The sequence below is a fragment of the Hemicordylus capensis genome, chromosome 2 (assembly GCF_027244095.1).
Source record: "Hemicordylus capensis ecotype Gifberg chromosome 2, rHemCap1.1.pri, whole genome shotgun sequence".
Taxonomy (NCBI): domain Eukaryota; kingdom Metazoa; phylum Chordata; class Lepidosauria; order Squamata; family Cordylidae; genus Hemicordylus; species Hemicordylus capensis.
In genome coordinates this window covers 382,447,801-382,470,535 of record NC_069658.1, presented here as the reverse complement: position 1 = coordinate 382,470,535, position 22,735 = coordinate 382,447,801, and the positions used below count along the sequence as shown (strand labels likewise).

Sequence of the window (22,735 nt, the reverse complement as noted above, 5' to 3'; positions counted from 1 at the left end):
GGTGGTTCTTTGCCACCTGGAAGCATTTAAAATTTCTCTCAGAGATGGTATATTCTGGCTTTGAAGTGACCTTGGGCTGAAGTGGCTGATCAGCTGTTTTCATTCCTTTTTGCCTTTCAGCAAGTCCTGGCTCAGGGTTTTTAGGTGACTCGTTTTAGAACTCAGCCAGCCATTTCTTTCTTGGAATTCTGCTTGCAAAGTTCCCCTTCATGTAATTCTTTGTGTGTATGGGTGTACTTTTGACTTAGCTCTTAGGTATATCTATAGCAGAGCCTGGCAAAATTTGATTTTCCTACCTTGTCATCTCTGGAAGGATTTTATCTATATCAGGGTTTCTTAACCCTGGGCCCCCAGATGTTAATGGACTACAACTCCCATCATCCCCAGCCATGTCCACTGTGGCTGGGGATGATGGGAGTTGTAGTCCATCATATTCTTAGTTGTGTCAAATACCTGTTGTATAATTTCATTTTTGTAGAAGCCAGAAATGGATGGAGGTATAAAATGAGGGAAATGTTGGGAAAATGTATAATAATGAGTAGACTGAAGCTGTTGAAGAATGTCTTAAGTATTATGTATTGACACAAGTAGTTGTAGAAATGTCACTGGGTGATGCTCAGTATTACCTTCTGCTTTTGCACCAAAATCAAACTATGTAATAGTAAACACTTTTAATATAAAATTGAAGCTATTTGGTTTAGAACTGGTAATCTGCAACCAGAGAACTTTGCCATAAGCAGATTCAGTACACTAAAAACAATAGGGTAGGGCTGCTCAACTTCGGCCCTCCTGCAGATGTTGGCCTACAATTCTCATAATCCCCAGCCACAGTGGCCCATAACCAGGGATGACGGTGATGATTATTATTCAATTTCTCTACTGCCCTTACAAAAATGGCTCAGGGTGGTTTACACAGAGAAATAATAAATAAATAATATGGATCTCTGTCCCCAAAGGGCTCACAATCTAAAAAGAAACATAAGATATCCACCAGCAACAATCACTGGAGGTACTGTGCTGTGGCTGGATAGGGCCAGTTACTCTCCCTCCGCTAAATAAAGAGAATCACCATGTTAAAAGGTGCCTCTTTACCAAGTTAGCAGGGGATTATGGGAATTGTAGGCCAACAGCTGGGGGGCCTAAGTTGAGCAGGCCTACAATAGGGCAACGACTGGAATCCAAAAGTGGGCTACAAATTGTGCTCTTAGTGAAGACCATGAGCTTTGCATTGGAGCAGATATGCTTTTCTGCAAAAGTAAGATGCAAATTTCATAAATGGCCTGACTTCATGGGATGTTCTATGTTCATAAGCAACACAGTTTGGCAGAGTCTCCTAAATCCCTCCTTCAGGTTATTTCCAAGATTGCCTAGTTAATGTTAGCCTATCTACACAGTATTCTCTAACTTTAGCCACAATAAGCTCAACCAGTTGATCTTGATTACCAGTGGCTGCCATTTTTGCTTTTCTTTTTACTAGGTTACAATTATTGGATATATCTGTTACGATGGCACAGAGAACGGGCCAGGAGGACCCAGAGAGATACCTCTTTGTGGACAGGGCGGTAATCTACAACCCTGCTACGCAGGCTGACTGGACTGCTAAAAAACTGGTCTGGATTCCTTCAGAGCGTCATGGTTTTGAAGCTGCCAGCATCAAAGAGGAGAAGGGAGATGAAGTGCTGGTTGAACTGGCTGAAAATGGAAAGAAGGCAGTGGTCAACAAAGATGACATTCAGAAGATGAACCCTCCCAAATTTTCTAAAGTGGAAGACATGGCAGAATTAACCTGCTTAAATGAAGCCTCTGTTCTACATAATTTGAAGGACCGATACTATTCTGGGCTCATTTATGTAAGTAATAATGATTTGGCTGGCCTTTATTAGACTTTGTGTACTAGCTAGCAAAGCTATCTTATTAAAATGTGAAAAAGGTTGTGCCTCTATGGCCTTCTGACATTTCAAAAATGTAAACTTGGGGCCCCTTTGGACAATATGCCCAATGGTCCCCGCAATTGTATTGTAAAACATAGGCGTGGATGTTTGCTCGTTTCATCTGATTCACTGTCTTAGGGGGCAAGTCCTTTTTAATTGGCAAGTTGAGTGGTTCAGATGACCTCCATCCCCCTCAGTTTTTGGATAATACTAAGATAGTGTACAAGATGGTGGGGAGAGATGTGTGTGCCTGTGCTCCTTCTCCTTGTGACTGGGAAGGTCAGCGGATGTATCATCTGAACTGGCACTTGATCTCTTGGCAGCTGCAGTGTGGTTAAGATTATCTGTGTTAGATTCTGAGTATTGCCCTATTTATCTTCTTTTTGTGGTCCTTGATTTGAGGTATTGGTCTCATTTCAGAACCGCGTGAAGATTTTGAGAACATTTTTGAGTAGCTCAGCATTTTCTGGTGAAGTCTTAGCAATTGATAAATGTATTGTCCCTGGGAATTTTTCTGTGTTTCACCAATCACCATCCCAGTTCGATGGCTAGATTCAGATTTAATGGGAAACCATGGTTTCCTGCTGTGAGAATGAGCCTCTGAGAGTTGTGAGGTCATGTACTTTCCCTCCCCTTCTATCTGCAAAAGGAGAATGAAAGCTTTTGCTTTATTTAAACTAAACCATAGTTCAGTGTGTATGAAGTAGAGAACTATGGCTTAGGACAAAGTAGGATCAAGTTATTGGTTCAGGTCCTTATCCCTCACTTAAACTTAATGGCAGTCTCTGAGTTTGTATCTAATGTAGAATTGTGGTTTAGTTCAAATCAAAAGGAAATGCTTTCCCTCTCCTCCTTTTGTTCATCAAGTGTGAGCAGATTTCCTGTGGCTTTCTGAGACCACTCTTTGTTGCAGAAAACCATTGATTTCTGTCATGTCTGAACCTAACATTAGAACAGCCCTGCTGGATCAGGCCCAAGGCCCATCTAGTCCAGCATCCTGTTTCGCACAGTGGCCCACCAGATGCCACTGGAAGCCACAGACAGGAATTGAGGGGGTGCCCTCTCTCGTGCCATTACTCCCCTGCAACTGGTACTCAGAGGCACCCTGCCCTTGATGCTGGTGGTGGCCCACAGCCCTCTGACTAGTATCCATTGATAGACCTCTCCTCCATGAAGTCATCCAAACCCCTCTTAAAGCCATCCAGGTTGTTGGCTGTCACCACATCCTGTGGCAGAGAGTTCCACAAGTGGATCACGCATTGTGTAAAAAAGTACTTCCGTTTGTTGGTCCTAGACCTCCTGGCAATCAATTTCATGGAGTGACCCCTGGTTCTAGTGTTGTGTGAGAGGGAAAAGAATCTCTCTCTCTCTCCACTTTTTCCATACCATGCATGATTTTATAGACCTCTATCATGTCTTCCCACAGTTGTCTTTTTTTCTAAACTAAAAAGCCCCAGGTGTTGTAGTCTTGCGTCATAAGAAAGGTGCTCTAGGCCCCTGATCATCTTGGTTGCCCTCTTCTGTACCTTCTCCAGTTAAACAATGTGCTTTTTAAGATGTGGTGACCAGAATTGTACGCAGTACTCCAAGTGTGGTCGCACCATAGTTTTGTATAAGGGCATTATAATGTTAGCCGTTTTATTTTCAATCCCCTTCCTAATGATCCCTAGCATGGAATTGGCCTTTTTCACAGCTGCCGCACATTGAATAGACACTTTCAATGAGCTGTCCACCACAACCCCAAGATCCCTCTCCTGATCCGTCACCGACAGCTCGGACCCCATCAGCATATACTTGAAGTTGGGGTTTTTCGTCCCAATGTGCATCACTTTACACTTGCTAACATTGAACCGCATTTGCCATTTTGTTGCCCACTCCCCCAGTTTGGAGAGATCCTTTTGGAGCTGCTCACAATCAGTTTGGGATTTCACTACCCGGAAGAGTTTGGTATCATCTGCTAATTTGGGCACATCGCTGCTTACCCCTGCTTCTAGATCATTTATGAATAAATTAAAAAGCACCGGTCCCAGTACAGATCCCTGGGGGCCCCACTTCTTACTTCCCTCCATTGTGAAAACTCTCTCATTTATACCTACCCTCTGTTTCCTGTGTTTCAACCAGTTAGCAATCCACACATGTACTTGTCCCTTTATCCCATGACTGCTAAGTTTCCTCATGAGTCTTTGATGAGGAACTTTGTCAAAAGCTTTTTGGAAGTCCAGGTATACTATGTCAACTGGATCACCTTGGTCCATAAACTCGTTGACACTCTCAAAGAAGTCCAAAAGGTTTGTGAGGCAAGATTTACCTTTGCGGAAGCCATGCTGGCTCACTCCCAGCAGGGCCTGTTCTTCTAGGTGCTTTACAATTTTATACTTGAGGATGCTTTCCATCAATTTGCCTGGAACGGACGTTAGGCTAACTGGCCTGTAATTTCCCGGATCGCCCCTGGATCCCTTTTTGAAAATCGGTGTTACATTTGCTACTCTCCAGTCCTCTGGTGCAGAGCCTGATTTCAGGGATAAGTTAAATATTTTAGCAAGGAGGTTGGCAATTTCACACCTGTGCTGGATCAGATGTGATGCTGTCCTATCTAGTCCAGCATCGCATCTCTCACATTGGCCCACCACATGTCTCTGGGAAGCCCACAGGCAAGTGCTGAGGGCATGCCCTCTCTCCTGCTGTTACTTCCTTGCAACTGGTACTTAGAAGCCTCTTGCTTCTGAGGCTGGTGGTGGCCTATAGCCCTCAGACTATCAGCCAATGATAAACCTGTCTTCCGTGAATTTATCCAAACCGCTCTTAAAGCTATCCAGGTTGTTGGCTGTCACCGCATCTTGTGGCAGAGAACTCCATATACATTGTGTGGAAAAGTACTTCCTTTTGTCGGTCCTAAATTTCTTGGCAATCAGTTTCATGGGACGACCCCTGGTTCTAGTGTTAGGAAAGGGAGAAATATTTCTCATCAATGTTCTCCACACCATGCATGAATTTATAGACCTCAGTCATCTTTTTTTCTCAACTAAAAAGCCCCAGTGTTATATCCTGGCCTCGTAAGGAAGGTGCTTTAGGCCCCTGATCACCTTCTGTACCTTTTCCAGTTCTGCAATGTCCTTAAGATATGATGGCCAGAACTGCACACAGTATTCCAAATGTGGCTGCACCATAGTTTTATATAAGGGCATTATAATATTAGCTGTCTTATTTTCAATCTCCTTCCTAATGATTCCAAGCATGGAATTGGCCTTTTTCACAGCAGCTGCACATTGAATCATCTCTTTCAAGGAGCTATCCACCATGACCTCAAGATAGATCCCTCTCCTGGTCAGTCACGCACAGCTCGGACCCCATAAGCGTATATGTGAAGCTGGGGCTTTTTGCCCCAGTATGTATAACCTCACACTTGCCAACATCGAACCGTATTTGCCATTTTGTTGCCCACTCACCCAGTTTGGAGAGAGCCTTTTGGAGCTCCTTGCAATCGCTTTCAGATTTCACTACCCTAAATAGTTTGTCATCTGCAAATTTGGCCAATTCATTGCTTACCCCAACTTCTAGATCATTTATGAATAAACAAAAAAGTTCTGGTCTTTATAAACTAAAAAGTTCAGATCCCTGCGGGACTCTACTTCTTACTTCCCTCCATTTAGAGAACTGTCCATTTATACCTACCCTCTGTTTCCTAACATTCAACCAGTTCCCAATCCACACATGAACACGTCCCCTTATCTCATGACTAAGTTTTCTCAAGAGAACTTTGTCGAAAGCTTTTTGAAAGTCCAGCTATACTATGTCAACTGGGTCACCTTTATCCACACACCTGTTAACACTTCCAAAGGACTCCAAAAGGTTGGTGAGGCAAAATTTACCTTGGCAGAAGCCACACTGGTTCTCCTTCAGCAGGGCCTGTTCTTCTATATGCTTAACAATTTTATCTTTGAGAATGCTTTCCATCAGTTTGCTTGGAACAGATGTTAAGCTAACTGGCCTGTAATTTTCTGGATCCTCCAAACTCTGACTCCTGAGGAGTCCCTTAAGGCAGGGATCCTTAACGTTGGGCCCCCAGATGTTAGTGGACTTCAGCTCCCATAATCCCAAGCCCCAGTGGCCTTTGGTTGGGGATTATGGGAGTTGAAGTCCAATAACATCTGGGGGCCCAACGTTGAGGATCCCTGCCTTAAGGGACAAGGGGCAAGTAAGAAACTCGGGACAAACAAGAGACTGCTACAGCAGCTCTCAGCAAAGCTAAACCAGTGACTGCGCCCCAAACTAACTTCAGAGGAGTACCATAAGGGGCAGAGAGAGACAAAGAAGGAAAAACTGTTAGGAGCTAACAGTAACACCAGAAATAGTATTAGTAGCAACTACCAAAAATAAAACCGAAAAAGAACAAACAAAGCAAAGTAAAAAGAGAAATGAGCAGGGGAATGATGAGGAAGGGGACAAGGAGAAAGAGAAAGCATAGGGGCAGGGTGAGCATGTGGGAGGAGAGTGCGAGACCTGAGGGCAGCTGCTCGGCTCAGTTGACCATGGTTCCTACCTGCTGGTTGCCTCTGCCTTGCACTCATCCTCCCTTGCCTGAGATTCATGCATGTGTGTGACGTGCATGGCGATGGCATCACGTGTGCAAGTGTGCACACAGTACAGGCGTAACCTGACTGGCAAGCAGAAATGGCTGTCTGCTTGCCTGGCCCAGCCACACCACAGCCGCCTGTGTTGAGCCTGGCTGGATTGGGTGGCAGGCTGGCAGGCCAGCAGCACAGCCAGCACTTTAAAAATTATTATGATTATTTCTTGTTTACACAGTCAGACAGGTGTTATTGACTGGTTTGTTTTATCCAGACATCGAGTCCTTCCCAAGGACCTGGGATAACAGAATTTTATTGTCAATGTTCTTTACAAAGGCGGCACTTGCTGTTTGTTGTGGATTTTTCGACTTTTGCTCTTATTGCATTTGTTCTTAGTGCCTGTTCTTGTGCAGCCAGTATTAAACCCTCTGTTTCTTTCTTCAAGTTGCCATTCTTAAGCCATTGCCAGGTCTTGGTGATGTCTGATTTTCCACTTATATTGTGCAAATATTGACCATGCAGTGGCTTATTTTTCAATTTGCAGTGGTCATAATGCTGTTTCATTCGGGCAATCAGGCCTCAAATTTCTTTGTATTTTGCACACGTTCCTGCATTACCCACAGAAACTTTATTAAAATATTTCCAAATCAGATCTTTTTACAGCTGGCTGCCATGATAGATATTTCCCTTTTACAATGGAAGATACACTCCAAAAACGTTTCCTCGGGATTGCATGAAGATGTTTTGTTCACTTACTTACTATTCCTCCCCCCACCACATCGCTTACATTTATAATTTATAACTGTTCCTCTCTCAGGACTACTCCACCCCCGCAATGTTCCATCAGTTGACCACCTTTGTACTTCTAGGGAAGAGGGCTTGATTCTGTGTGTGTGCGTGCTGCATGTACACCACCTGCAGAATAAGCTTATTGTTATTTCTCATCCCCATATACTGTTCTTAACATGTTTTAATGAGAAGTTATGATTAATATTCATGATGAGATCTTTGACCTAGGTTCCTCTTTTTATGAATTGTGTTTAAATATAAAAAATCCCATTTAAATGAGAATATCCATTTAACTGATTTTTAAAAAATCATATACTTTTACCAACCCAGGCTGGTGGTGACTGGTTAGTAAGGATTGACTTTTAAGCCAGACCAAAATGTGTTGTAACTGTTCAAAACATGAAGCTTGCACCTCATAATACTTCTCCAGTGACTTCCCCTGAACAACTTTGAATTTCTACTGTTCTATCATTCATGTTCTTCAGATATGTGGGGTAAAAAATTTCCACAGAAAAATCAAGTATGGGAAATTCTCCTTTTCTAAAAAATCATTGGCTGACATCCAGATGAGCATTGTGTGCAAGTTCTAGACTGCTGCTGTGCTGTTGCCTGGGCAGCAAAAGGGGCAATTTTCATAACTTCTCCTTCAATCTGAAGCCCCCTGTGCATCATCAAAATATTTCTCTGAGGGTTGTGTAGGAGGAAGAAGAGCGGTGAAAACTCATCCCTTCCTCTGTTCAAGCAATAGTGCAGTAGAACTTGCTCCTCTGTAATGCCAGGTCAGTTCAGAATAAGACCGAAATTGTCCACGATTTGATCGTGGATGAGGGAGCTGACCTGGCATGTATAACTGATACCTGGTTGGGGGAGGTGAGTGGTCCAGTGTAGGCTCAGCTTCTCCCACCAGGTTACTCTGTCATGGCGCAGGCCAGGGGAAGTGGGCGGGGTGTGTGTGTGGAGTGCCTGTGGTCCATAAGAATACTATTTCCCTTACAAGGGCCACTGTGAGACAGTTGTATTGAGTGGGTCTTTCTGAGGCAGGCAACTAGGGATAGACTGGGGATTCTGTTGGTGTACTGTCCACCCCGCTGCCCAACTGACTCCCTAACTGAGCTGACGGAGCTGGTCATGGAGTTGGTGTTGGAGTCTCCTAGACTTTTGGTGCTGGGGGACTTCAATATCCACTTTGGGGCTGGCTTGTCTGGTGCGGCTCAGGAGTTCATAGCGGCCATGACAACTATGGGCCTATCCCAATTAGTTTCTGAACCAACTCATGTTGCCAGCCATGTACTCGATTTGGTCTTTTGTTCAGATCAGGGGGGTGTTCCGTGGGTGGGGGATCCAGTGGTTTCCCCATTGTCATGGATGGACCACTACCTGGTTAAGGTTGGTCTCACAGCCGCAATCCACCCCTGCAGGGGTGGTGGACCTATTAGGCTGGTCCAAAAAGGCTGCTGGACCCAGTGGGATTTCAAAAGGCCTTGGAGGATTTTGACATTGGTGCAGCCGGTGATTCTGTCGATGCCCTGGTGGGAACCTGGAACAGGGAACTCAACAGGGCAGTAGACACGATTCCGACCTGCTGCAAAAATGGCCCCTTGGTATACTGAGGAACTGCAGGGGCTGAAGCGGTTGGGTAGGCGATTAGAGCACAAATGGAGGAGAACTCGGTTCGAATCTGACAGGATTCAGCATGTGACCCATTTGAAGGCTTAAGCGGTCGCAGTGCGTACTGCGAAAAAGAGATTCTGGTCTGCGCGCATTGCGGCTGCAGGTTCACATTCGGCGGAGCTATCCCGGGTTGTGAGGAGTTTGGTTTCTGCTCCTTCTACTTCCAGTCAGTACCCGGAGTTGCTCTGCTGTGATGCCTTTAATGGGTTCTTTGCGAATAAGTTATCCTGTATTCAGGCTGACTTGGACGCCACTATTTCTACAAGGTCTATGGAGGAGGTGTCCTGCAATCTCTCTTGCAGTAATAGATTGGATTAGTTTCAATCTGTGACTCCTGAGGATGTGGACAAGCTGCTTGGGGCGGTGCGGCCTACCACCTGTTCTCTGGATCCTTGCCCGACTTGGCTGCTTCTATCTAGCAGGGAGATTGTTAGAGGTGGCTTAGTTAATATCATAAATGCATCACTGAGAGAGAGTAGGAGTCCTTCATGTCTGAAGGAGGCAATGGTTAGACCACTCTTAAAGAAGCCTTCCCTGGACCCCTTAGCAATGGATAGTTACAGGCCAATCTCCAATCCCCCTTGGTTGGGCATGGTGATTGAGAGGGTGGTGGTTGACCAGATCCAGACAGTCTTGGAGGAAACTAGACCCATTTCAAACTAGTTTTAGAGCTGGCTGTGGGGTTGATACAGCCTTGGCTGTCCTGTTGGATGACCTTTACCGGGGAATCGACAGAGGGAGTGTGACTCTGCTGGTTCTTCTGGATCTTTCAGCTGCGTTCGATACCATTGAATATGGTATACTTCTGGATCACCTGGGGGAGTTTGGGATAGGGGGCACTGCCTTGCAGTGGTTCCGCTCCTATCTCTCAGGTAGATTCCAGATGGTGGAGCTTGGTGACAGTTGCTCCTCAAAACAGGAGCTGTTATATGGAGTCCCTCAGGGCTCCATTCTGTCACCAATGCTTTTCAATATCTACATGAAACCGCTGGGTGAGGTCATCAGGAGATTTGGTGCTGGGTGTTATCAGTCTGCTGATGACACCCAAATCTACTTCTCCCTTTCATCTTCAGGAAATGGCACTCGTTCTTTAAATGCCTGCCTACAGACAGTAATGGGCTGGATGAGGGATAACAAATTGAAGCTGAATCCAAGCAAGACAGAGGTGCTCATTATGGGAGCTCAGAATCTGAGGGGTGTGTTAGATCTTCCTGTGCTGGATGGGGTTACACTCCCCCAGAAGGAACAGGTAAGCAGCTTGGGAGTACTCCTCGACCCAGGCCTCACCCTAGTATCTTAGATGGAGGCTATGGCCAGGAGTGCTTTCTATCAGCTTCGGCTGATTCGACAGCTGCGCCCATTCCTTGAAGAGGATGACCTCAAAACAGTGGTGTATCAGCTGGTAACCTCCCGGCTTGACTATTGCAATGAACTCTATGTGGGGCTGCCTTTGTACGTAGTCTGGAAACTTCAGTTAGTTCAGAATGGGGCAGCCATATTGGTCTCTGGGGCAACCTGGAGGGACCACATTATGCCTGTTTTGAAACAGTTACACTGGCTGCCAATATGTTTCCGGGCAAAATACAAAGTGCTAGTTATTACCTTTAAAGCCCTGAACGGCTTGGGTCCGAGTTATCTTAGAGAGCACCTTCCTCTACATGATCCCCACCGCACATTAAGGTCACGTGAGGAGGTCCATCTCCAGTTACCACCGGTCCGTTTGGTGGCGACTCAGAGGCGGGCCTTCTCTGTAGCTGCTCCTGAGCTGTGGAATGCACTCCGAGCAGAAATTCGTAATCTTAATTGTTTACTGACCTTCGAGTGAGCCCTTAAAACCCATCTGTTTGGCCTGGCCTTTCAGGGTTTTTAATTAGTTTTAATTGTTTTAATGTTAACCTGGTTTTCAGGGTTTTAATTGTTTTGATAGTTTAATTGTTTTTTAAGATGTTTTTAAATTGGTGTTTATATTTGTATTTCTGTTTAAATTGTGTTTAATGATTTCTGTTTTTTAATTGTAAACCGCCCTGAGCCAGCTCGGAAGGGCGGTATAAAAATCTAATTTAAAAATAATAAAAAAATAAGATAGAAGTTTGGAACTCATTATTGCATGCATGCAATGCTAGTACGGATGCCAGTCATTGTTTCGTGTTAGTCATTGTTTCACAAAATTCACTAGTAATACAACATTAGGCCAGTTTGTCAATTTCATAGTTGTAACTAATGATTTTTCAGGTGATTATCCCTAAAAAGCATCAGAGTACATATCTTTTACTGATAAATTAATACTTTAAAATTTTATTTCCCCATAAAGTTGTGAATTTTTCAGTACAACATCTACACCACATTAAGGAATTAATGGATCCCGACCCCCGATCCTCATGCCATATATTTTGGTTAAGCTCCTTGAAGTGGGAAACTGCTCAGCTTCAGAGGGGAAAATTAATATGGTGTGGCTTTACTTTTTAGTAATGGAATATTATCTCCAACTGCTAGTCCAGATGCCAATGACTGGCATCTGGACTAGCTTTTGCACCGCTCTTCTTCCCTCCATGGTCATTTCCAGCCACCCCCAACCCGTGGATATGCGAGGTTGATGTGTTGGTCTCCCCGCCCCCCATGTATGCCGTGGTCGGGTGTCATTTCCCCGACCGTGGATATGTGAAACCACAGATAATGAATCTGTGAGTAAGGAGGTTCACCTGTATTAGCAAGACTGATGGATCTCTTATTAGAGGTGAAATGGATCTTAAATGTGTGGGGAGGACTCTCAATAAGATTTGAACTATCTCTCAGCAAAATGAACATTCATACATTTCCTCAGTCTTTGATTCTTGAAGGAAAGCTCAATCACATTCAGAACCTGAATCTTCGTCCTATTGCTTTTTAAGTGCACTTCAAATTAATGTAACTGTTTGGAATACTGTTGGCATGAGTCTTAACTTCCACTTTCTGCTTCAAGAAACATGGATGCAAATACATCAACACCTAATGTGGAAAGATATAATAAAGGCTTAAATAAAATCATATGTAGCATAAGATTAGTATGCAGATGAGCAGAATCCCTTTCCCAGTTCTGCAATGCCCTCCTTAAGATGCAGTGTCCAGAACTATACGCAGTATTCCAAATGTGGCTGCACCATAGATTTATATGAGGGTATTATATTAGTATTTTTATCTTTGGTCCCCTTCCTAATGATCCCTAGAATGGAATTTGCCCTTTTAAAAGCTGCTGTTCACTGAGTTGACACTTTAAACGAGCTGTCCATCATGACTAGCTTTGTCTACAACAGGGATTCTCAGTGTTGGGTCCCAGTTGTTGTTGGACATCAACTCCCGTAATTCCCAACCAAAGGCCACTGGGGATTATTAGAGTTGAAGTCCAATAACATCTGGGGACCCAACATTGAGAATCCCTGGTCTAGGACACCCCATTTGTTTTTTGTCTGAACAGTCAATTTCCAGTTCTAATTTTTTTTTAAAGCTGAAACATTTAAATTTAAATTTCATTAATGATGATTTTTGTAGATATGAGCATTAAAATGGTGGCACATATAGAAGCATAGATAAGAGTATGTAAGAGTAGCTGTAGCAACTACTCTTGTGAACTGAAAAATTCCACTCTATGAAAATGTATGTTTTTCAGGACAAGCTATTCAGTCAATCTAATATGTGATGTTTGTATTGTGTTCTTTTTATCTCCATAGTTGGGAGTATGCGATTTCTTGTTTGCAAGGGGTTCTGGGAACAGAGAGACAGGAAAGTGATTGGCAGTTGCGTGTATGTTTAAGGGGAGGTGACTGGAAAGGACATGGAAGGGCTGTATTGTTACACAGGGCACACATACTTCATCTTATGATCACTATAGTCTTCTGATCTTCAGAAGAGCTAGAAACTTGTTTTCAAAAACAAGGATGTAATTCTGTTCCAGCTTCTGCAAATTATCCATATTGCAGAAGTACAAATGTACTAGACTGTAACTTCTGCTAGGATATATGTGGAGGACTTGTAAGTATTCTTTAACAAAATTGGAGAGATCTCTTCAATGTCAACATGAGGCAACTGAAATCTCTGCAAAATTCAAGAAACTGTTAGTTCCCTTTTCCTGATGAACGGATCTCAGACTGCATGGTTAGAAGTGAGCTAGGAATGCTGGAATGTACTCCTGGGAAGATTTTACACTCCCCCCTCCCCCCCCCCCGTGATTGATTATTCAAAAGTTTCCTTCAGGACACCGTCCTGAATGCTTCCAGATGCTCTTTAGGCTCTAGAGCATAATATGCTAAACTGCAAATTACTAAGCAATAAGCTGTCCTGTAGGCTTGTAGCACTTTGAAACCTAAAAGAATTAATTTTAGCTTGTGAATCCTGCATTAAGATTCAAAAATAACTTGATAAAGAGGGGTCACTAAGTTGGTCATTTCCAAATGACCATCTTATGGTATCAATTTTTTTTGAGACGTACATATTATTTGAGTTGTCTTCCTTTTTAATCTTGTTGAATGCTACACAGTTAAATATCCTCACACTTTACCTGGCTTGTAAAACAGTGCACACTTTTTTTTAGTGTTCTCATTTTTAGACAATGCTTACATAATGGCATAATACAGCAGAGCTAGCTTTGTACTTACCTAGGAGAAGAATTTGTTAGGGGACTGGCTTCTTGGTTGTATGTTGCAAACGCATGGGAAATGGCTGTAGCTCTACTTCTTTAGGTGGTGGCAGCTGAGGTAAGGATCCTAAATCCAATGTGGTGTAGTGGGTAGCGTTAGATTAGGGCTGGGTAGATTCAGGTTCAATGCCTAAAGCACTAAGTGCTTAGCAACAAATCTGTGCAAGACAGTGCCAGCCTGGAAATCTTCATCCAGTGACCATGTATCCACTCCAAAATAAAAGTTTTGATATACCAGCATGTACTTAATTTCAGTTGGGTTTGGCATATGCATAAGAGATTCTAGTCTGCTGAGGAGCTATAAAGTGTAGACTGCCCCTGGACAATTCCATTAAAACGGGGACAATGAGTCAAAAATTATAATGAAAGCTGCTAACCAGAGTTGGTGTCATTTATGTAGATAATTTATGCATGTTTAACTTGTGCCCAGGACAGATAAAACTCCTTGATTTTAAAAAAAAAGATTTTTGATTGGATTTTAAAAATATATACTTGATTTTAAAATTTTCTTTGAACAGTTTGTAAAAAAGATGAAGCTACGTCAGATACCATCACAAATAGTAATAACTTCTAAACATTTTATATGAACATATTTGTTAACAGTATATGAAAAGAGGTATAACATGATCAACCCTATTTTGCAGGTTGTGTGTGTATACATTCTCTCTAAGTGCAAAGACAAAGAAGGTGAATGAATAGAGAATTTGGGGGAATCGAGTAGACTTGAGTGAGGAGAAGTCTGGATATAAATGCAAAGGATGGGGGAGAATAGAAAGTGAAACAAAGTGAGCAGAAAAATATTCATTAAGTTCTGAAGAAATGTGTTCTGTGTAAGTTTCAGGGTGAAGGGTGGCCAGTTCAAGACATATGTTTGCTGTTGAAGTTTTAAAGAAAGTCAGACCAGAGAACTGGTGAAAGTAACTTAAACATTTGGATTTGGAGACTGTTGAAGTGGTATTCCAGTTTTCAACACCAGTAGCCTCTTCTGTAGGTGTAGAAAGAATATAATGTAAATTCTTTCTATAATTTAGAAAGAATTTTTCTTCCTTTGAACTAATTCATTCCAAACTGAGAAATAATTTGGGAACTGAAAAGCAAGAAGGCTTCTCTGTGTTTTCCCAGACTATGAACAAATAGGAAGTGAAAGGTGAAGGAAACTGGGTTAGCTGTACCACCCAATATTTTAAATTGCTCATGTTGACATGGCTGGAGTTGCCTTAAAAAAAAATAAAAATTAAGTGTATAACTAAAATAGGTCAGAAATCATGTACTTTTGTATCTTTTTGTCACTTGAAGAAAACTGACTGGTATAAACTAGCTTGTTGGGTCAGTTAAAAGTCTGTGTTGATCATGGTGCTTCTCTTAGTACATCATGACAAAAATATCCTCCAAACAGGCATGAATAATTGAGCTGGAGCTGCTTTACCTCCTAATGTACTGTATTTACCTAAATTTAACACTAGTCCTCCTCCCCTCCCAGTTTTTTGATATTATAAATCAGGAGGTCATCATAAGAACAGTTCTGCTTGAACAGGCGAAAGGCCTATCTTTCACACAGTGGCCCACCAGATGCCTCTGGAAAGCCCAAGCAAGAGGTGAGGGCATGCCCTCTCTCTTGCTGTTGCTCACCTTCAACTGATATTTAGAGGCATCAGTCCTCTGAGGCTGGAGGTAGCTAATGAGTACCCAGAATGTTGGGGGCAATATGCTAAATCATTGTAAACCGCTTAGAGAGCTTCGGCTATAGAGCGGTATATAAATGTAAGTGCTATTGCTATTGCTATTGCTATTGCTATAGCCACCTCTTAAATTCAGAGTCCTGTTCCTTTTGCGTAAAAGCAGGTATAATAATCTGTATTTAAACTTCTACTTTTTATGGTGGTCATCCTGAATTCAGAGTCTTTGATTTGGGTAAATATGGTTTGTATGTGCTTTGGTACTAAATAAAATGACCAAATCATCATCCAAATTTTTTGATGAAAATTAATCTGAAAAAAATTCCAGAATTTCTTTATAACATAGGAGGCCCTGTAATATCATGGAGGTAATGTTCTTGAAATGTTTTGTGAATGTTGAAACTGCAATATTGGTGTGCTTGACCTAACCCCCCAAATGGGGTTAGGTTTCTTAGCCAGCCACATTGGGAGGAAGAAAGTTAACCAAACAATCCACTTTCCTGCCAGCTGAGAAGTGGTAAAAGTAGAGTGTGCCATCAAGTTGATTTTGACTCCTGGCATCCACAGAGCCCTGTGGGGAGGGTCAATATTTAAACTTTAAACCTCCCTGCCTATCAGCTGTGAAGTGCAGAGATTGCTGGTGTGGTGGTTTAAACTTGAAATATCTGCTCTTGCCTACTTCTCAGCTGTTGTGCAAGGAGGTTTAAAGTTTAAATATCCAACCCTGTGTGCTGCTGAAAAGTGGCGTGAAAGTGGGTTTGTTAACTGTGAAGCTCCTGGAGGATGCTGGGCTTCCCAAAGTTCTGTACTGTGTTACTATATGCTGGGCCCACGCCCCCACCCCCACTTCCGGTATTACACTGACCGAGGAGACAAGAGGGAATACAACTGCCCCATATTAGCGGTTCTTACAGCAGCGCCGGAGGGGGAAGTGTGGCGGGGGAGGTAAAAGCACTTTCTCAACAGCTTAAAGGAGCCCCTGCCCCTGCATTTGAATTGGTTCAAACGCGGGGGGTTCTGAACCTGTTCATTCTAGGAATAGAACGCTGAACAGGTTCGTGTACATCCCTGGTGACCACTATACAATGTAAATGACCAATAGTGATTACATTACCATTAAGAAGTGTCTAAAGTTCAAGAATAACCAGAAAGGAAAAATCTAAACCATTGTAAGCAAAGACAGTTTTCCTGATCTAATTTGCCGCAGTATTTTTTAATGTCTTTTCCAAAATACATTTTTCACACTAAAATAATCAGTCACGAGATTTGCTTTTTATTTGGCTTGAGCTTGCTCCATGCACATTGTGAATAACGGGAGGCTTGTCATTGCAGTGATGACATAGTTGTTAGTGGTGACGGAGCCTCTGCAAGCATGGGAGAACTGAGGACATGATTTGGGGATAACCAGAATGAATGTCCTCGCCCCACTCCAATTGGTGGGGCACTGCACTGTATGTAAGCCAGTTTTCCCCCTAGATTTGAACATTAACTTTCTGCCTGCTTCTCTTAAACAGTGTTTGACAGTTTGTGAGAAACAGGCAAAAAGCTGGTACTGAAGATAGAAGAAACTGGCTTACAAGATGTTGGATTCCTTGGAGTTTAGCTGATTGCACTCCATTTGTAACAAATTAAATAACATTTAAAAGTAAATTATATTTAAACTAATTGTCTGAATAAACCATACTTCCAAATGTAACATACCAAACTTCATCAATGTTATGAGCAAAGCAGGCTCCCCCCCGCAAACAACAACAATAACAAAACCCAACCACCAATGTGACTTTAGACCTGTAAAGGGCAGTCCTGTAATCCCTCCAGGGTCCTCTGTTGGGTTTCCTGGTGGGGAAGTGGTGTGGCTGTGGCTTATACGAATAACATCTCCCTTATCAGGATCCCTGTCGCTGTATCTGGTTCATATTGCGTGTGCGTACTTAAGTCTGGGGACCAGGGATAGATTGGGACTTCTGTTGGTGTACCGATCACCCCCCTACCCAACAGAATGGTGTTGGAGTTCCCCAGACTTGTGGTGGTGGGGAACTTCAATGTTCACTTTGGGATAGATTTGTCTATGGCAGCTCAGGAGTTCATAGCAGCCATGACAACTATGATCCTATCCCAAGCAGTCTTGGGGCCGACTCATATTGCTGGTAATGTGCTTGATCTGGTCTTTTACTGTGATCATCGTGATATTCCATGGATGGGGACTCCTGCGATTTCCCCATTGTTATGGACGTACCACCATCTGGTTAAGGTTGGACTCTCACTTTCACCCCACCTCTGCAGGGAGATGGACCGTCTGATAAGATTATTGGTTCCAATAGGATTCCAAGACACCTTGGAAGGATTTAGTGTTGGCTCAGCTGGTAATCCTGTTGATGCCCTGGTGGAGAATTGGAACAGCAAACTCACCAGGGCAGTAGATATGATTGCTCCTAAGCATCCTCTCAGATCTGCTTGAAAATTTGTCCCTTGGTATACAGAAGAACTATGGGGGCTGAAGCAACAAGGTAGACATCTGGAGCACAAGTGGAGAAAGACTCAACTCAAATCTGACTGATTACAAAATAGAGCGCATTTGAAGATCTATGCTCTGGCAATATGGGCGGCAAAGAAGCAATTCTTTTCAGCTCGTATTGCATCCTCAATTTCACATCCAGCGGAGTTATTCAGGGTTATGAGATGGCTAGTATGTGTCCATCCTGATCCTTGCTTGAATCAGAATTTGGAACCATCTATTACCTGCTGTGACATGTTTAATTAGTACTTTGTGGATAAAATCTCCTGTTGTGTGGTTAGGCTGGATCAGTTCCAGTTTTTGATTCCTGAAGATGTGGACAAGCTGCTTGGAGTGGTGAAGCCTACCACCTGTTTTCTTTACCCTTGCCCAACTATCTGGCAGAGAGGATGTTGTAGAAGGCCTGGTACAGATGATAAATGCTTCTCTGAGGGAGGACCGGATGCCTCCTTGCCGTAAGGAAGCTATTATTAGGCCTGTTTTGAAGAAGCCTACATTGGATCCCTCAGAGTTGAGCAACTATAGGCCTGTCACCAACCTTCTGTGTTTGAATAGAGTCACACTTCCCCAAAAGGAACAGGTACACAATCTGAGAGTGCTTCTGGATTCACACCTCTCTCTGGTGTCCCAGGTTGAGGCTGTGGCCAGAGATGCTTTTTATCAACTTCAGCTGATATGGCAGCTGCAACCTTAAAACAATGTTGCATATGCTGGTAAACTACAGACTTGACCGCTGCAATGCGTTCTATGTGGGGCTGTCTTTGTATGTAGTCCGGAAACTGCAGTTGGTACAGAATGCAGCAGCCAGGATGGTCTCTGGGTCTTGAAGAGACCATATTACTCCTGTATTGAAAGAGCTATACTGGCTGCTGCTAAGTTTCTGTGCAAAATTCAGGGTGCTGGTTACAACCTATAAAGCCCTAAACAGCTTAGGCCCTGGGTATCTAAGATAATGTTGTCTTTTTCTTGAGTCCCATCACATATTGAGATTATCCGGAGAAAGTCAGTCTGTAGCTGCCACCAGCTCGTCTGGTGGCTGCTTGGGCATGGGCCTTCTCTGTTGCTGCCCTGACACTCTGGAATTCACTCCCTGTTGAGATGAGACCCTCCTCATCTCTGGCAATTTTAAAAAAGTAGTTAAAGACTTTCACCCAAGCCTTTTAATTTAATTGTGGTTTAAAATTGTTCTAAGGTTTTTACTTTTGTGTTTCAGCTTGTTTTTATGTTGTAAGCTGTTCAGAGATGGAAGTTTGGGGAAGCATACAAACTTAATGAATAGAATAAATAAAATAAGAAAATATCTATCATTAATCTTAGAGTGTAACTAAACAGGCCTAGTAATATAAAATGGTGACATGTCCTAGTACTACACACTTTTGCACTACTGCAAGCTTTCACTGATACAGTGGAGTAGGGAAAGCAAGGTTGTTTAAAACTGTTTTTTAAAAATGAATTGTATATAAATTGGATTTTTGATTTAAATTGGATTTTAAGTTTTTCTTAAAACAATTTGTTACAAAGCCCTAGATAAAATATATAAGTAATAATTATAACATCTATTCTATTCTGTAAACATACTAGTTAACAGAATTATATGGAGATGAGAGAACAGGTATGATCAGTCCTATTCTGCAGGTGGTTTACCATGCACACAGTCAAGCCCTTATCTCTCTTTGAAAATACAAAGGCAAAGGCAGTGAATAGGGATTTGGGGAGATGGAATAGGTTTGAGCAAGGAGGAGGAATGGACATAAATGCAAGGAGGAGGAACAGAAAGTGAAACAAAAATTGAGCAGAACATATTCATGCAGTCCTGAGGAAACCTGTCATGAAAGTAAATTTTAGGGACAATAGTGGCCAATTCAAGAAATGTTTGAAGTTTAAAAGGAAGTTACACAGTGAGTTAGTGAAAGTCATTTAAACATTTGGATTTGGAGATCACTAAAGTGGTAATCCAGCTTCTAACAACAGTAACTTCTTCTGTAGGTGTAAAAAGATTTTTTCTTCTTCCTTTGGATAAATTCATTCTAAATTAAGAAATAATTTGGAACTGAAAAAGCAGGAAGGCTTGCCTGTCTTTTCCAGACTACGGACAGATAGGTAGACAAAGGTGAAGACTGAACTGTACCACTCAATATTTTGTTTCTCATGTTGACTTAACTGAAATTGCCTATTGAATTTTTTTTAAAACCTCACATTTATAAGTAGTTAATTGAAAGTAGTTAATGGTCTTGTTAAAATACTTTTGTTTGTTTGAAGAAAACAAGCCAGGATAAACATAGTACAACTTAAAAGCCCGTTGAGTGATTATGGTGACTCTCTTAGCACATTATGATAAAAATATCCCTGAGAATTAAAATGACTAAATCATCATCCCATTTTTGGTTAAAATTAATCTGAAAAAATTCAGAATAAAAATGTTTGAAGAATTTGTGCAATATAAAGACATACTTCCCAATGACCTACAGATAACCACATTTTGCATGAACAATCCTGTCACTTAACTTAGCCGAATGCACTACTTATTATACTGAAATATGTTTGGGGACCAGTTTAATTTTTTTGTATATTCTAGAAGGAATTCTGAATATATTTTAACACTCACTGAAATCAATAATTCCAAAACACCATGCCCAGGAAAAGCAGTTCTTTCTCAGATTCACATTTACTGATTCATATTTACCATATATGGTTGTCATTCCATAAAATGAATGAATCCTACACATTTCAAACTGTTCTTTTACTTTCCCTAACACATTAATAAAAAGGTCTGGCATATATTTAATTTCTTGAACTTTCCTATTAGTGTAATCTACACCAGTATTTCTCAACCACTGGACTGTGGACTGGTGCCGGTCCATGAGCAGTTGAGTGCCGGTCCGTGCTGGAGGAATTAATCTCCCCACAAAACAACTTCGAGCTGGTGGGAGCCTCCATTGCTGGGAACTCTCCAGAGGTCATTTCTAGGCAGGCAGCCCTCGCTGCTGGGATAACATTCATTTCGAAGAAGCTAAATGAGTGTTATTCCAGCAGCGAGGGCTGCCTGCCTAGAAATGAGCTCCGGAGAGCTCGCAACAGCAGTGCCCCCGCCCAGCTTGAAATTATTTTGGGGGGTGCCTTGGAGGGGGGGCCATCTCTTTACTAACTGCTGGTCTGGGAAACTGCACACAAAGAATGTACCGGTCCATGGCTCCAAAAACATTGAAAAACACTGATCTACATAAACTGTTCTTGCCTGGTCAATGATAGGCTGCACCTACTAGTTGTTTTATAATGTACTAGCTGAACCCGCACAGAGCATCTGTGCGGTAGTTCACTTCCTTTTTGGGTTTAGTTGGGAGAATTCATTTGGCTTGTCCTCCCACAGCTCTCTCGCTCTCTCTGTACACTCCCCCCCGCGCGCCTCTCTCGCTCGCTCTGTACACTCCCCCAGTCCTTCTGCCCCAGCTTGCTCCCTCCTCCGTTTCCACCTCTCTCTATCTCTTTTTCTCTCTCTCATTCGTGCTCCCCCACCCCCCCGCCTCCGCTTTTTAGCCTGCTTGTGTTTTCCCTGCTGGCCGTTGCCGCATCCTCCTTTCTCCAGTCCCTGGTGTCGGGCCGCCAAGCGTTCAGCCAGCTCCTTTCTGCAGCCCTCCCTCTAGAGAGCATCTTCCGAAGCAGCCAACTGTTTGTCTCTGCCCAGCCAGGCTCCCCCGCTTTCTCTCCCCTCAGCTTCCCCCCTCCCTTCTGCCCCAGTCTGTTCAGTTCTCCTCTCCATTTGCCCGCTTTCCTTCCTTTCCTCCCCAAACAGCCACTTCCTTACGCGGCCAACCGCTGCCCAGCCAATCCGGCATCTCCACCGCCCAGCCAATCCGCTGGGTTGCCGGGACGCATCCCCACAGAGGCACATCTACGAGAATTAATATAATAGATACTGTGTACCTTCTTCTAAAAATGAAACCTATATCTTTGAGTGGTGGTGTGGAGTCTGTGTGTGTATCAGACAATAAGAATGCAGCTTTACTAAAAAATGATTAAATAGAAACTTCCTGTCTAGTGATTTAAATTGTGATTCATAAAATTGAACCTTCCGGAGAAGTGATTTAGATTGTGATCAACCCTGGGGTGGGGGAGAAATAAAGAATTGAGCAGTCCAGTGAGAAGTGTTTTGTAGCATTAGATGTCAGGGAGAGAGTAACAGGCTGCCATATTTGGTAGCACTGTGTCTGTGTCTCCTCTAACATCTAGTACCAGCCTTAACCCCAAATTTCTAAGTGTGGATTTGCCAGGCTATAGGCTTTCACAACTTTGGGCAGGGATAGAGGGAAAGAATATATCAGAAGCTTGTATAAATGTGACATTGCAGTTACTAGTGTTGACTTGAGGCTCCACTGAAATGGGTGGTGATTTTGCTTTCTCTGAGTTCTAAATTTTGTTTTCTGTGGTTCTAAATTTTACAAACCAAGTGCCAAACTAGATGTGAGTGGTAGTTTTGTGATTATTTCTCTGGCTGAGTTTCTTCTAACTTTTCTTTTAAAAGCCTGGGAAACAGCAATTGGGAATGTGAAGAGCTGCTCAACACCTTTCCTTCCTGCTGTTTCTCTGCTCATTTGGTTCATCCCCATTTTACAAGTAGATGAGAGGTTCTTATTTTGATTAGATGCTATCTCGGTGGCTGGAAACTATTGACAACAGCAGCCCTTGACTACTTTTTAGATGCTTAAAGCCTTAGTTTTCATCTTGCTCTGTAATGAAAAAATCTTTTTTAGGGAGTTGTCCTGGGATGACTGATTTGTTAGAGCTGTTATGCCCTTAAAATGCAGTCTCAGGTATTGGCACCCTGTTTGTCTTCTGTAGGTTCTGCTTTTGGTATGCACACTGCTAGGTCAGGATAATGACTAGAGCCTGATGGTCGAACTTTTGTCTCTGGTGAAACT

At 42.7% G+C, this 22,735-nt stretch overlaps 1 protein-coding gene across 8 annotated transcripts in view; it reads left to right on the top strand.

Moving 5' to 3' along the window:
* Positions 1-22,735, top strand: part of MYH10 (myosin heavy chain 10) — a 175,041-nt gene that overhangs the window by 3,700 nt on the left and 148,606 nt on the right. For all 8 annotated transcript variants that reach the window (XM_053291241.1, XM_053291238.1, XM_053291240.1 and 5 more), the window contains exon 2: positions 1,478-1,850. In XM_053291241.1, coding sequence (XP_053147216.1) covers positions 1,506-1,850 — 345 coding nt within the window. In that variant the 5' untranslated portion in view covers positions 1,478-1,505. The remainder of the gene's footprint in view (positions 1-1,477; positions 1,851-22,735) is intronic.